Source organism: Phyllobates terribilis, unplaced genomic scaffold (assembly GCF_046119375.1).
Source record: "Phyllobates terribilis strain yellow unplaced genomic scaffold, ASM4611937v1 Scaffold_1__5_contigs__length_1240528914, whole genome shotgun sequence".
Lineage (NCBI taxonomy): Eukaryota > Metazoa > Chordata > Amphibia > Anura > Dendrobatidae > Phyllobates > Phyllobates terribilis.
Genome location: NW_027362761.1, coordinates 1,167,731,451 through 1,167,747,187, shown reverse-complemented (window position 1 = coordinate 1,167,747,187; position 15,737 = coordinate 1,167,731,451). Strand labels below are relative to the sequence as shown.

Below are 15,737 nucleotides of genomic sequence, written 5' to 3'. Positions count from 1 at the left end.
CCGTCCTCTCTTCTGTGTGTGTGTATATATATATATACTGTATATATGTGCTGTGCACTGCTCCTCACACCCGTCCTCTCTTCTGTGTGTGTGTATATATATATACTGTATATATGTGCTGTGCACTGCTCCTCACACCCGTCCTCTCTTCTGTGTGTGTGTGTATATATATATACTGTATATATGTGCTGTGCACTGCTCCTCACACCCGACCTCTCTTCTGTGTGTGTGTGTATATATATATACTGTATATATGTGCTGTGCACTGCTCCTCACACCCGTCCTCTCTTCTGTGTGTGTGTATATATATATATACTGTATATATGTGCTGTGCACTGCTCCTCACACCCGACCTCTCTTCTGTGTGTGTGTGTATATATATATACTGTATATATGTGCTGTGCACTGCTCCTCACACCCGTCCTCTCTTCTGTGTGTGTGTGTATATATATATACTGTATATATGTGCTGTGCACTGCTCCTCACACCCGACCTCTCTTCTGTGTGTGTGTGTATATATATACACTGTATATATGTGCTGTGCACTGCTCCTCACACCCGTCCTCTCTTCTGTGTGTGTGTATATATATATACTGTATATATGTGCTGTGCACTGCTCCTCACACCCGTCCTCTCTGCTCCCTGCACTTCCCCTGTGTATATACAATACAGATGTAGCAGAGCTGACCTGCCCCTGTCACCCCGGTTGGACACGTCTGTACAGCGCTGCCTGCGCCCCCTGCGCTCACTGCCGGCTGTCTGTCCGCTCTAGCCCTGTATACATACAGTATTATATACATGTCCACATTCGCTGACAGCGCACGGAGCCGCCCGGGCCCGGTGACACTGGAAGCTCCCGGACCATCCTTTATGGGTAACAGAAGCAGAAACAGCCGATACTTTGTTGCACTGTGTCAGTGCAGGTAATCTGGACCCAGTGGGATGAGATGCGGCGTCTCTGCCCGGGCTGTTCCCTGACAGTGAGCAGAGGTCTCTATGTTGCTGCTGATGCTGCCGTATATCCAGGAGGTGTCCGCTCCGCCGCCTCCCCGGTGACCTGTGCCGCTGCTGGGCTATCCCATCCCGCTGTGCCCCGCGTCCTCCCCGCAGCCCGGAGCTCCGCTGCTCGCTGATGAGCGCCGTGTCGGCTCTTCCCCGGGGATCGCTATACCTTGCGCTCACATTCACACACAACGGAGGAACAGCTGCAGCTCGCTAAGGGTTAAAACTCCAAACACTGTTATTGGCGGAGAAGGAGAGCTGCCTGCGCCGATTGGCTGAAAGTTTTGAAGTGGGAGTGGCTTGTGTTCTTGCTCTGCGGTCCCTGGAATCACAAAGCCTGCGGGGAGCGCACAGCACGGAGCGGGGATCCCGGGGCTCTGTGTGGCCGGGGCCAGCACAGCGGGGAGGAGGACCGGAGCCGGGGAGGCAGGAGCTCCGCACCGCCGGGATATACTGGGGATATTACTGCAGGGAGAAGAGCCGCAGAGCACGGACTGCCCGGAGGTGGGTGATCGGCGGCGGCAGCGCTCCGGATACACGGCATCCATCCATACATCACCTCACCATGTGCGACTGCATCTGATGGAGGCACCGATCATATACACTGACCTGCAGCTGCCTACACCAGGAGCTCACACACTGCAAGCCCCTATACACACTGCAAGCCCCTATACACACTGCAAGCCCCTATACACTGACTGCAAGCCCCTATACACACTGCAAACCCCTATACACTGACAGCAAGCCCCTATACACACTGCAAGCCCCTATACACACTGCAAACCCCTATACACTGACAGCAAGCACCTGTACACAAGCACCTATACACACTGCAAGCACCTATACACACTGCAAGCCCCTATACACACTGCAAGCCCCTATACACACTGCAAACCCCTATACACTGACAGCAAGCCCCTAGCCAATATACACACTGCAAGCCCCTATACACACTGCAAGCCGCTATACACACTGCAAGCCCCTATACACTGACAGCAAGCCCCTATACACTGACAGCAAGCCCCTATACACTGACTGCAAGCCCATATACACTGACTGCAAGCCCATATACACAAGCACCTATACACACTGCAAGCCCCTATACACAAGCACCTACATACACTGCAAGCACCTATACACTGACTGCAAGCCCCTATACACAAGCACCTATACACACTGCAAGCCCCTATACACTGACTGCAAGCCCCTATACACAAGCCCCTATACACTGACTGCAAGCCCCTATACACAAGTACTTATGCACACTACAAGCACTTATACACTGACTGCAAGCACCTATACACACTGCAAGCCCCTATACACTGACTGCAAGCACTTATACACACTGCAAGCCCCTGTACACAAGCACCTATACACACTGCAAGCACCTATACACACTGCAAGCCCCTATACACAAGCCCCTATACACTGACTGCAAGCCCCTATACACAAGTACCTATACACACTGCAAGCACTTATACACTGACTGCAAGCACCTATACACACTGCAAGCCCCTATACACTGACTGCAAGCACTTATACACACTGCAAGCCCCTGTACACAAGCACCTATACACACTGCAAGCACCTATACACACTGCAAGGCCCTATACACAAGCACCAACAACCTATACACAAGCACCTATATACACTGCAAGCCCCTATACACTGACTGCAAGCACTTATACACACTGCAAGCCCCTGTACACAAGCACCTATACACAGGCTGCAACAACCTATACACAAGCACCTATATACACTGCAAGCCCCTATACACTGACTGCAAGCACTTACACACACTGCAAGCCCCTGTACACAAGCGCCTATACATACTGCAAGCACCTATACACACTGCAAGGCCCTATACACAAGCACCTCTACACTCTGCAAGCCCCTATACACAAGCACCTATACACTCTGCAAACACCTATACACAGGCTGCAACAACCGATACACAAGCACCTATACACACTGCAAGCACTTATACACTGACTGCAAGCACCTATACACAAGCATCTGTATACACACTGCAAGCACCTATACACTCTGCAAGCACCTATACACACACTGCAAGCACCTACACACAGACTGCAAGCACCTACACACAGACTGCAAGCACCTATACACACACTGCAAGCACCTATACACAGGATGCAACCACCTATACACAGACTGCAAGCACCTATACACACTGCAAGCACCTATACACAACCACCTATACACCACCTATACACACACACTGTAAGCACCTATACACACACTGCAACCACCTATACACAAGCGCCTATACACAGACTGCAAGCACCTATACACACACTGCAATCACCTATACGCAAGCACCTATACACACACTGCAATCACCTATACACAAGCACCTATACACACTGCAAGCACCTATACACAAGCACCTATACACACACTGCAAGCACCTATACACACGCTGCAAGCACCTATACACAAGCACCTATACACAGGCTTCAAGCACCTATACTCAGGCTGCAAGCACCTATACACAAGCACCTATACACAGGCTGCAAGCACCTATATACTGACTGCAGGCACCTATATACTGACTGCAAGCACCTATACACAGGCTGCAATCACCTATATACAGACTGCAAGCACCTATACACTGACTGCAAGCACCTATACACAAGCACCTATACACACTGCAAGCACCTACACACAGACTGCAAGCTCCTATACACAGACTGCAAGCACCTATACACAAGCACCTATACACAGACTGCAAACACCTATATACTGACTGCAAGCACTTATGTACTGACTGTAAGCACCTATACACAAGCACCTATACACAGACTGCAAGCACCTATACACAGACTGCAAACCTATACACTGACTGCAAGCACTTATGTACTGACTGTAAGCACCTGTACACAAGCACCTATACAAAGACTGCAAGCACCTATATACTGACTGCAAGCCCCTATACACAAGCACCTATACACAGACTGCAAGCACCTATACACAAGCACCTATATACACACTGCAAGCACCTATACACTGACTGCAAGCACCTACACACAGATTGCAAGCACCTATACACTGACTGCAAGCACCTATACACAAGCACCTATACACACACTGCAAGCACCTACACACAGACTGCAAGCACCTACACACAGACTGCAAGCACCTATATACTGACTGCAAGCACCTATATACTGACTGCAAGCACCTATATACTGACTGCAAACACCTATACACCAACTGCAAGCACCTGTACACAAACACCTATACACTGACTGCAAGCGCCTGTACACAAGCACCTGTACACTGACTGCAAGCACTTATACTTATACACTGACTGCAAGTTCCTATACATAAGCTGATATACACAGACTGTAAGTACCTATACACAGACTGTAAGTACCTATACACAGACTGCAAGCACTTACATACAAGCACCTATACACAGGCAGCGAGCACCTATACACAAGCACCTATACATTGACTGCAAGCACTTATACACTGACTGAAAGCACGTATAGACAACCAACTACACACAGACTGCAAGCACCTATACACAATGCACTATATGTCACCTACCCACAGACTGTACCTACGGTACACAACCAGCCTAAAAATGTCACCTAACCATAGATTGCAATCACCTATACACAATCCAATGACTTATAAAATACCATATAACCCATTGACTTCCCTATGGCAGCAGCGGCTCCCGATACATAACAACCACTGACCCCGAAAAATGGCAAATAGAATAGAATTGCAACTAACATATAGAATGACTTATAACCCATGGGATTCCCTATAGCTGCACAAACTACCCCTTACACAGTCACTGCTAATCTATTAAATAATATATAGCTGTACAGTGGTCTATACATCATATAATCACCACTAAACCTACAGATTGCCATATAGCTGCAGCAGCTACCCATATAGAGCTCCCTACACCTTAGGAAAGAAACATCACTAACCTACATCATGCCATATAACACGTACAGTATTCCATACACATTACAATAAAATGTAAAAATCACCACTAAGCACTAAAATGACATATAACCTATAGCTCGTGTTATGGTAGCAGCAATTAACCCTATAAAAGTGCTTATAAGTTATAACCCATGTAGTGTCCCGTACTCCATAGAATAAAACACAAAAACACACAGTAACCTGAAAAATGCCATATTAGCCACAGAATACCCCATGAGAACAACAACTAAACTACCAAACCCTATAAATCCTATACCATATTCAGTGCCATATGGTTATAATATCCCATAAGGATTACCACTATCCCATAAGGTGCCATATAATGTATACTAATATCCCCTAGGAGTATCCTGTAACCCATACAGGACCATATAAATATTATATTATCCCATAAGAATTACAGCTAACCAATACAGTGCCATATAACCCATTTAATATCCCATAGGAAGAATCGCTAAGCTATACTATGTGTTACACCCCATAGAATATTAGATTGAACCTATAAAGTGCCCTAAACCCAACCATTAACCTACACAGTGTCCTCCAACCCATTAATTGCCATATGCTCCATCTGGATAAACAATAACCCATACAGTTCCCTACAAGAATGACTGCGGACCCACAAAATGCCCTGTAATTACTGCTTTTCGTCTATCAAATGCCCTCTAAGAACTTCATCCATCTCGATTGGCATCTAAACCGGCTGCTAGCCCATAAAATGCCATACAGAAATGACCAATATCCTAGAATATATCACACTGCGCCTAACTATAGGATACACCGCCCTATACATGTGTCTATATAGAATGCCCTGCGTCACCTTACAATACTAAACCCTAAAATACAGAAAAGTCCTATAAGAAACTGATCTAAGTCATAAGGTGCACCTACAGCAGCCTATAGAATACCTATAGAAGACTCGCTCGCCGTGCCCTATTAAAATGACCATGTCCCATACATCGCCCTGCAGGGCGGCACTGAGCCCATTGCTGCAAAATCTTATGTTCTCACCTAAAAGGTGCATCTTATAGGAATCCTATAGTCATGCTTTATGGTGCATGTGAGATGTTTCCGCTGTAGACATCTGTTACCATGTGCCAGTCTCCATATATGTAAAGATTTAACCTGTTATATACAAGTATATATTATATATATTCTCCATCTGTGTATGCAACCCATCATCTGTGTGGTGCTCTGTACAGACAGCCCATACCGCACCCTATACAGACAGCCCATACCGCACCCTATACAGACAGCCCATACCGCACCCTATACAGACAGCCCATACCGTGCCCTATACAGACAGACCATACCGCGCCCTATACAGACAGACCATACCGTGCCCTATACAGACAGCCCATACCGCGCCCTATACAGACAGCCCATACCGCACCCTATACAGACAGCCCATACCGCGCCCTATACAGACAGCCCATACCGCAGCCTATACAGACAGCCCATACCGTGCCCTATACAGACAGACCATACCGTGCCTTATACAGACAGACCATACCGTGCCCTATACAGACAGACCATACCGTGCCCTATACAGACAGCCCATACCGCACCCTATACCGCGCCCTATACAGACAGCCCATACCGCGCCCTATACAGACAGCCCATACCGCGCCCTATACAGACAGCCCATACCGTGCCCTATACAGACAGCCCATACCGCGCCCTATACAGACAGCCCATACCGCACCCTATACAGACAGCCCATACCGTGCTCTATACAGACAGCCCATACCGCACCCTATACAGACAGCCCATACCGCACCCTATACAGACAGCCCATACCGCACCCTATACAGACAGCCCATACCGCACCCTATACAGACAGCCCATACCGTGCCCTATACAGACAGCCCATACCGTGCCCTATACAGACAGCCCATACCGCACCCTATACAGACAGCCCATACCGCGCCCTATACAGACAGCCCATACCGCGCCCTATACAGACAGCCCATACCGTGCTCTATACAGGCAGCCCATACCGCGCCCTATACAGACAGCCCACACCGTGCTCTATACAGGCAGCCCATACCGCACCCTATACAGACAGCCCATACCGCACCCTATACAGACAGCCCATACCGTGCCCTATACAGACAGCCCATACCGCGCCCTATACAGACAGCCCATACCGTGCTCTATACAGACAGCCCATACCGCGCCCTATACAGACAGCCCATACCGCGCTCTATACAGATAGCCCATACCGCGCCCTATACAGACAGCCCATACCGCGCCCTATACAGACAGCCCATACCGCGCCCTATACAGACAGCCCATACCGCGCCCTATACAGACAGCCCATACCGTGCCTATACAGACAGCCCATACCGTGCCCTATACAGACAGACCATACCGCGCTCTATACAGACAGCCCATACCGCGCCCTATACAGACAGCCCATACCGCGCCCTATACAGACAGCCCATACCGCACCCTATACAGACAGCCCATACCGTGCCCTATACAGACAGCCCATACCGCGCTCTATACAGATAGCCCATACCGTGCCCTATGCAGACAGCCCATACTGTGCCCTATACAGACAGCCCATACCGTGCCCTATGCAGACAGCCCATACCGTGCCCTATGCAGACAGCCCATACCGTGCCCTATACAGACAGCCCATACCGTGCCCTATACAGACAGCCCATACCGCGCCCTATACAGACAGCCCATACCGCGCCCTATACAGACAGCCCATACCGCGCCCTATACAGACAGCCCATACCGTGCCCTATGCAGACAGCCCATACCGCGCCCTATATAGACAGCCCATACCGCGCCCTATACAGGGAATCTTTACAGCATGTAATAAGTGACGGCGGCCATATATCTCGCCTCCTCCGGCCCCGTATGGCTGCCCAGCGCCTATGGCGGCTCGTACAGATGGAATGAATGTGACACACGCGGCTGCGTTAGTGGAGCTGTAATTACGGGTTTATGTCGGTGTCTCAGGATTGAGTCTGTAAGGTCACAGTGGTTTGCTGTATCTGTACTCCGGATTATCAGAACATCGGATTATTGGAAGTACTTATAGGTCGGTCTCACACAGCATTGCTCTGAAAAACTACAAATGTTTTCAGATTGTTTTTGTGTTTTTAAGTTTTTTTTTGTTTTGCAAATTACGGTTCAGGCAGACTATTCGTGTGCGGGGTTGTACAGCCGTCTTTAGGGTCTATGTGTATAGGGTTCTGGTGGTGTTTTTAGGGTCTCGGGTTCTGGTGGCGTTTATAGGGTCTCCAAGTATAGGGTTCTGGTGGTGTTTTTAGGGTCTCTGAGTATAGAGTTTGCAGTGGTGTTTTTATGGTCTCTGTGCATAGGGTTCTGGTGGTGTTTTTAGGGTCTCTGAGTGTAGGGTTTGCAGTGGTGTTTTTAGGGTCTTCGAGTAAAGGGTTTGCAGTGGTGTTTTTAGGATCTGTGTCTATAGAGTTCGCAGTGGTGTTTTTAGGGTCTCCGAGTATAGGGTTCGCAGTGGTGTTTGTAGGGTCTCTGAGTATAGGGTTCGCAGTGGTGTTTGTAGGGTCTCTGAGTATAGGGTTTTCAGTGGTGTTTGTAGGGTCTCTGAATATATGGTTCGCAGTGGTGTTTGTAGGGTCTCTGAGTATAGGGTTCGCAGTGGTATTTGTAGGGTCTCTGTGTATAGGATTTGCAGTGGTGTTATTTTAGGATCTCTGAGTATAGGGTTCGCAGTAGTGTTTTTAGGGTCTCCAAGTATAGGGTTTGCAGTGGTGTTTTTAGGGTCTCTGAGCATAGGGTTTGCAGTGGTGTTTTCAGGTTCTCCAAGTATAGGGTTCACAGTGGTGTTTTTAGGGTCTCTGCGTATAGAGTTCACAGTGGTGTTTTTAGGGTCTCCGAGTATAGGGTTCAGGGGCTCTGTGTATACGGTTCGCAGTGGTGTTTTTAGGGTCTCCGAGTATAGAGTTCTTGGTGGTGTTTTTAGGGTCTCTCGAGTATAGGGTTCTGGTGGTGTTTTTAGGGTCTCTTAGTATAGGGTTCACAGTGGTGTTTTTAGGGTCTCCAAGTATAGGGTTCTGGTGGTGTTTTTAGGGTCTCCAAGTATAGGGTTCTGGTGGTGTTTTTAGGGTCTCTGAGTATAGGGTTCGCAGTGGTGTTTTTAGTGTCTCTGTGTATAGGGTTTGCAGTGGTGTTATTTTAGGGTCTCTGAGTATAGGGTTCGGAGTGGTGTTTTTAGGGTCTCCAAGTATAGGGTTTGCAGTGGTGTTATTTTAGGGTCTCTGAGTATAGGGTTCGCAGTGGTGTTTTTAGGGTCTCCAAGTATAGGGTTTGCAGTGGTGTTTTTAGGGTCTCTGAGTATAGGGTTTGCAGTGGTGTTTTCAGGGTCTCCAAGTATAGGGTTCACAGTGGTGTTTTTAGGGTCTCTGTGTATAGAGTTCACAGTGGTGTTTTTAGGGGCTCCGAGTATAGGGTTCAGGGGCTCTGTGTATAGGGTTCGCAGTGGTGTTTTTAGGGTCTCTGGGCATAAGGTTCACGGTCTCTTAGTGTAGGGTTCGCATTAGTGTTGTTTTAGGTTCTCAGAGTTTAGGGTTCACAGTGGTGTTTTTAGGGTCTCTGGGCATAGGGTTCACAGTCTCTTAGTGTAGGGTTCGCATTAGTGTTGTTTTAGGGTCTCAGAGTTTAGGGTTCATAGTGGTGTTTTTAGGGTCTCTTGAGTATAGGGTTCACAGCTGCGTTTTGTGTATATTCTGAATATATGTGTGTCACGGCCTGAGCGCGGACCGTGATGTACAGGGCGTCTGCCCACCTTGACAGTGTCATATATGCCTATAAGGCTGTTGAGTCCAGATCGGGAGACATTGCCCTCCGGGCTCAAACCGTGAATTTGGATTTACGAGTCCGGGACTCTTTCTGCCTTTTGAACCCTTGTAGATTTTTCTATATGGAATCTGCAGATCATTTTTTCCTGTGGCGCAGATGGAAATATGTGCTGCGTGTGAACAGGGTTTACGGAAACGCCGTGCATGGGATACGGATTGTCGTCTGATTGGACGTGGATTTTGGTGAACGCTAAATGTGAACAGAACCTATTACTCCGGTATAATTCAGGTCCTTTTTGTCCCGTGAGTCGCTTTTATTTACTTAAACCTCCTGGAATTTGATATTTTGACTAAGAAACGCGTCTGAGCGCGATACACAAGTGTCCTGTGTTCGCCAGGAGCCCCCCGGCCCGGACTTTACCCTCTGAATGCAGCTTTTCATTCTCAACCCATCAATGTGACTGCACCGTGTGGAGCACTGGCCTTTATAGACCGGGGATTAACCCTTTAGGCTGTTGTTTTTTTGGCTGACAAGGAGTTAAGAGCTCCCCTCCTCCGCCTCCTCCTCCTACTCCTTTTTTTTTTTTTTGCTAAATTTGTCTTCCAGATTGTAGGTGTAATTATTTAACTTGTTGGAATCAATAGGAGGATTGTTGTGTGTCCCCAGGGTGGGAAGCGTTTACAAGAGCCAGGAATTTTGACACTGTTTAGAGAGTGAGAGTTTAGCAGTGTACTTGGCTGCAATTAATGTGCACCTCTGGGCTGTTTGTGCAACGCGCTTGTAAATCGTGACGCCCTTTGACACGCGCGACGTAGGATTCATTGGTGGAGATGGTCGCGTGGTCACATGTGCGTACCGGGGTTTAGATTGCAAGCTTTTTGACCAGGACGATGTCATCAGTAATAAAAAAAAAAAAATTACCTGATTATAACCGCAGCTAATAAGAGGAAGAATAACCGCACCCCCAAAAGGATTTTCTTATAGAGTGTCAGCTCTTGGGACCACGGCTGTGTTATCACCATCAAGGCAAATAAAAAGGATTATTAGAATTAGAATAATAGTTTACGCTACGTGTGAACACTGCTTTAGGGTTTGCTCACTCGTCACATTTGTTTTTTGGCTGGAAAAGCAATGAATAAGGGTTGTTTCAACCCGAAACGCGTAAGTTTATGGATCATAACTTTTTTAGAATTTTTTGTATCTTTTTATCATGTTTTTATCATTCACAGTAAAAGTTTTGTTTTTCTTTTTTTTTATCACCAAACCTTTCTTTTGTGTTATTTATTTATTTTTTTTTAAATAATTTTCCGAAATTGCAGTAAAATTGAAGCGCTTTTACTGTGTTTTTGAAAAAAAAAACGCCTGTATTTTTATTATTACTACACCTGTGTGCTAATAGGTTATTTTCACTCATTACATCTTCTAGATTGTAAGTTTTTGGGTTCAGGGATAGCATATTTCCATGGTCTTGTAGCTGATTTTTGTCCCACCCAATATTCTCATGCCTCAGGGAAAAAAATGCTTGTTACTTTTTTTTTTTCCTTTGCTATATTGTACCGCACTACAGGCTATGGCGGCACTATGTTACTATTATCATTATTAATAATAATAAGAGTTGGTCATTAGGATTATGTTTTTATTGTGACTAGTGTATATTGCCTATTGATTTATTTTTTTGTAATTTTTCTCGGAATTACATCTTTTTTATGCACAAAATGACAGTGGAAATCATTCTGTATATTATAGTGTCATAGAAATTGTAATATTTATATCATTTCAGGTTTTTTTTTCTGTTAATTATTTTACAGAGAGAAATATTTTTTGAAAATAAGATTTGTTCTATGGAAAATATAGAATTTTTAATTTAATATTTTTTTTATTATTATTTATATATATATATATATATATATATTTAATATTAATTAATTCTATTAAATATTGAAAATATTTAATTAGATTTTCTAATATATATTTTAGGTATTTGAAAAACTTTTCACCAGCGCTTCAACATGGAATTCCAGTTTGCTTTCCTTATTGTTGGACTTATTGCATTTTGCGACTCTGCGAGAGGTAAGATTGACGGCTGTAGATACGTCGGGCATAATGCATGAGAAAAAACGGAACTGGAGAGAGAAGTTGACTATAACAGCCAATCAGATGGCAGCTTTTATTCTCTTGTTGCTGGTTAAAAAAAAATTAAAGCTAATTGGTCCCCATAGGCAATATTTGCATATTTGTCTGCGAATGGATTTTCTTTGACTACCAATGAGCTTTATGTTTGGCGGTTTCCTTTAAATATATTTGTGACACCTTTGCCTTTTTTTGAGTCTTGTTCTTTGCTTTGTGTTTAAGCTTCGGTAAAATCACAAATCAATGCAAAAAATACACTTTGGGATTACCGATTCTTTTTCGTATCATTCTGGATTTAATCAAGCATGTTTTCGTTCACTGACTGCATGCAGAGAATCCTAAAAACCATAAAAATGTGAAAGTCTATTTAAAAAGTTGGATAACTTTTTATTTTAATGTGATTCTTTTTTTTTTTTTTTTATTTTATTTTATTTTAAAAAGTTTTTCAAGCAGAAACAGCGTCAGAAAACGCTACTTTTATTGGGGAGTTTGTTGAGGAGTTTTTGTATTCCTTTGGCATTCCTGACAAGTTTTGGAAAAGTTTTTTTTTTTTTTGCAGGCTTTTGATAAGACAGTGCCTAGTTTGGAGTAGATTCCAACAGGATCCGCTTGAAAGAAGCATTTTCCATTTTCAGGAAGAAAAAAACACTAAAACAAAATTCCTCCTGTGAACAGCAAAGTGGATTTCCCATAGAAATGAATAGGAAGAGTTTTTTTTAAAGCCATAAAGAACAGTGTTCAAATAAAGATTTTTTTTGGGTGCGGATTCTCTCTAGTAACAGCCTTAAAAAATGACTGAAACACTATTTCTTTTCATTTTACTTTGCCAAATGTCATTGAACATTTTTTTTTCCCCAATTCAGTTTTTGAAAAAAAAAAGTGAAGAGGCAATAAAATAAGGGCAAAAACTGGACACTTATGATCCCCTATAAATGTGTGTACGTATTAAAGGGTCATCATAATTATTGGAAATTGGTGCACGAACAGTACTAAATGGCAAAAAACAACAACAAATAGTTTCTAGAAAATGCCCCTTTAAATGGGTCTTTAAACCATAAAGATGGTTGACGATAATGAAGCCCCTCCACTAATGGAAGCATCAGAAGGAGCTTTTAATCCCCTTTTTGTTTTTCTTGGGTAAAGCAAACAAACAATCTTGTCATTCCCCCCAAGTGTGAATTGTGATGGCTCCTGGGGGCTCCTGGGGTGCGGCACCTTTGTTATCTCTGTCACAGGATAATGGCAGCTGCTTAAGAGATCACTTAGTTATCATGGAGGAAGCCGGACACTAAGTGCTTTATGACCTTTTAAGAAATTGTCCCACTGGGAATAGATTTGTAGGTTTTGTGAGGTGATAATGGTCGCTCCCATATATATGGGAGCGGCCATTATCACCTCACAAAACCTACAGTTGAGTTTGGGTCGGCCTGTCCGGACAGACCGTACATGTGAATATCGGCATAGATTCTAATGGTTCCGCGATAGAACACGGAGGTGAGACATGACGTCTGAAGGAGGCCCAAGTCTCACCAATAATGGCAATAATTGATGATTCTGGTGGTTGCTCCTCAGCCTCGCCACCCATTGCTCCCCTGAGGCAGCTCTACCGCTAGGTAGCCACCCGGAGAATGAGCGTGCCACTTCTTTTAACTACTTCATGGTTTCCGAACCCTGAGGGGGTTAGAAGTGACGGAACACTCGCACAGCAAGGTCATTTTAGCATTGCTGTGCATTATAGTGATCTTATAGGGCGCTTTTTTAACCTGTAAAAGGCGTCTTGTGGACAAACTCTTAAGACTGTCTGGTAATCCGCTCAGTTTCAGGTCTAAAAAGCGTAGAAAAAAAACCTCAATCTGAACACATCCCAAGAAAAAAACTCACAGAAAACAAATGGATAGTAAAGGAGGTTGCTATAAATGTTAGGTGACTGTCAGCTAAATAATGCTTCGGATGATCGTTTGATCGACAGCCATCTTGGCCGACGATTCTCCCCTCAGATGAACGAGCGCTCCTGTGTTCTCTATCAGAAAGCCCCCAGCTGACACTTCAGGAAAACAATATGAACGCCAGTCTGAAATCGGACATGCGTGATCGATATCTCCCCAGCAATCAGTTGACCAGCCCCCCCATACACATTAAAAAGTCTGCCGAACCCGTCTAATTTGTATGGGGGGGATTAAGGGTGTGTTCACAACAGAGACTTTTTGCTGAGTTTTTGGAGTGGAAACTCCGAATATCTCAGTTCATCAAAGATTTTCGTCGAAAAAAGCTTTGAAAAGTCACTTTTTTTTTGCACAATGTCAAAAAGCCATTCTTGCCCTAGCTCTACCCACTTTGTCGGAGCATGGCGACCCCCGCTTGTTCATGATGAGCGGTGTCGTTCGCTACGCCACAAATCTTACTCCATCAGAGGCGCACATAGCGGTGCACGTCACTACGCGTCTCGAGTGATTCATTAAGAATCAATAAATCAGGAGCGTCCGCTTCACCATGCCACCGAGAGAATAGTTGCTCTTGTTTTTGAGGAGTTACGAGATTTGAAGAGGATTTTGGAGAGTTTTTGCTCCAAAAACCCAGCAAAAAGACCCGCACTGTAAGGCTGTGTTCACACGTTGCTTTTTTTGTGCAAATTAAAAGCTGCGTTTTACAGTACCAGAAAACACTATGAGATTTCAGAAATCTCAGGCACACACATCTTTTTTTTTCCTGACTGAATTGGAAAACTGCTACGGTTTTTGCAAACTGCAGCGTGTCCCTTCTTTCTTTTTGCAGAGTTTTTTTCACCCATAGAAAGCAATTGAATAAGTGCAAAAACGCAGCAAAAATCAGGTTATTTGCTGCGTTTTTGTTGCAGAAAACTCAGGAACAAAAGGCACTGAATTTAATCAGCGTGAAAAACGCTGCAAAAAAGCAGCAAAAAATGCAGCAAAACCTGCTTTTTTTAAGCAGCTTATTTACTGACAGGAGAGCAGGTTTTGCCTGCAGGAAAAAAAACGCAGCAAAAACGCGACGTGTGAACATAGCCTTAAACAGTTTTCGACATTGAAATGAAGTGGTTTAAGTGTTTTTTGGTGCTTATTGGCTCTAAAAAATAATAAAAAAAAAACTTCTGTGTGAACCAAGCCTTAATGGATTATATCCTCCGGTCTGACTTTTTCCGCTCCTGCCCCCACCCGCTGTGTTGGCTTCCTCACAACCTGGACTTGATCCTTTAACGGTGTGGTTCACTTAGTGAAGCCTACAAAAGTGTGAAACTACACAGATTTCTGCGAGAACAAAGCCAGAGACGGAGGTGAAGTGGGGGAGTGGGGGGGTGGAGGGGCGCGGAAAAACACACGGCACATCTGGCTTAATTTTCATGTTATGTTATAGTGCTGCAAATTTCGACATCATTTGTAATTCATTTCCTGATCTGCAAGTTCTCAATGGAGGCGTTATTTATGTCGGCCATGCTGGAATTCCTGTAGTTCTATAGACTTTATGTAACAGGTGTCGGCAGCCCCGGGCTCAGCCGCTGAGGGCGCGCTACATCTGCCGTCGCCCCGTGCAGCCTGTAGCGGCTTTCTGCATTACAACAGTGACATATTTGTGCTAAGACCCCATCACAGGAGCACGGCGGTACCTGGTACAGTGGTAATGGGACTTTAGCTCAGGATGTTTCTCACAAAGGAGCTTTTGTTGGCTCGGTGTAACCTAGAATTTATTCTGTCAGCTACTGTTTCATTTTTTTTTCTGAGCAATATTTTTGAAGCCTGGGTGAAATATTTTACTGACTTTTGTTAGTGGGTTTTTAACGCTTTTTTTTTTTCCTCCTCTCGTTC

General features: G+C 44.9%; 1 protein-coding gene across 1 annotated transcript in view; it reads left to right on the top strand.

Moving 5' to 3' along the window:
• The first annotated feature begins 1,296 nt into the window (after positions 1–1,296).
• Positions 1,297–15,737, top strand: part of FGFRL1 (fibroblast growth factor receptor like 1) — a 190,218-nt gene continuing 175,777 nt past the window's right edge. Inside the window, exons 1-2 of the mRNA XM_073649123.1 lie at positions 1,297–1,506; positions 11,764–11,856. Of these exons, the coding sequence (XP_073505224.1) occupies positions 11,796–11,856 (61 nt within the window). The 5' untranslated portion in view covers positions 1,297–1,506; positions 11,764–11,795. The remainder of the gene's footprint in view (positions 1,507–11,763; positions 11,857–15,737) is intronic.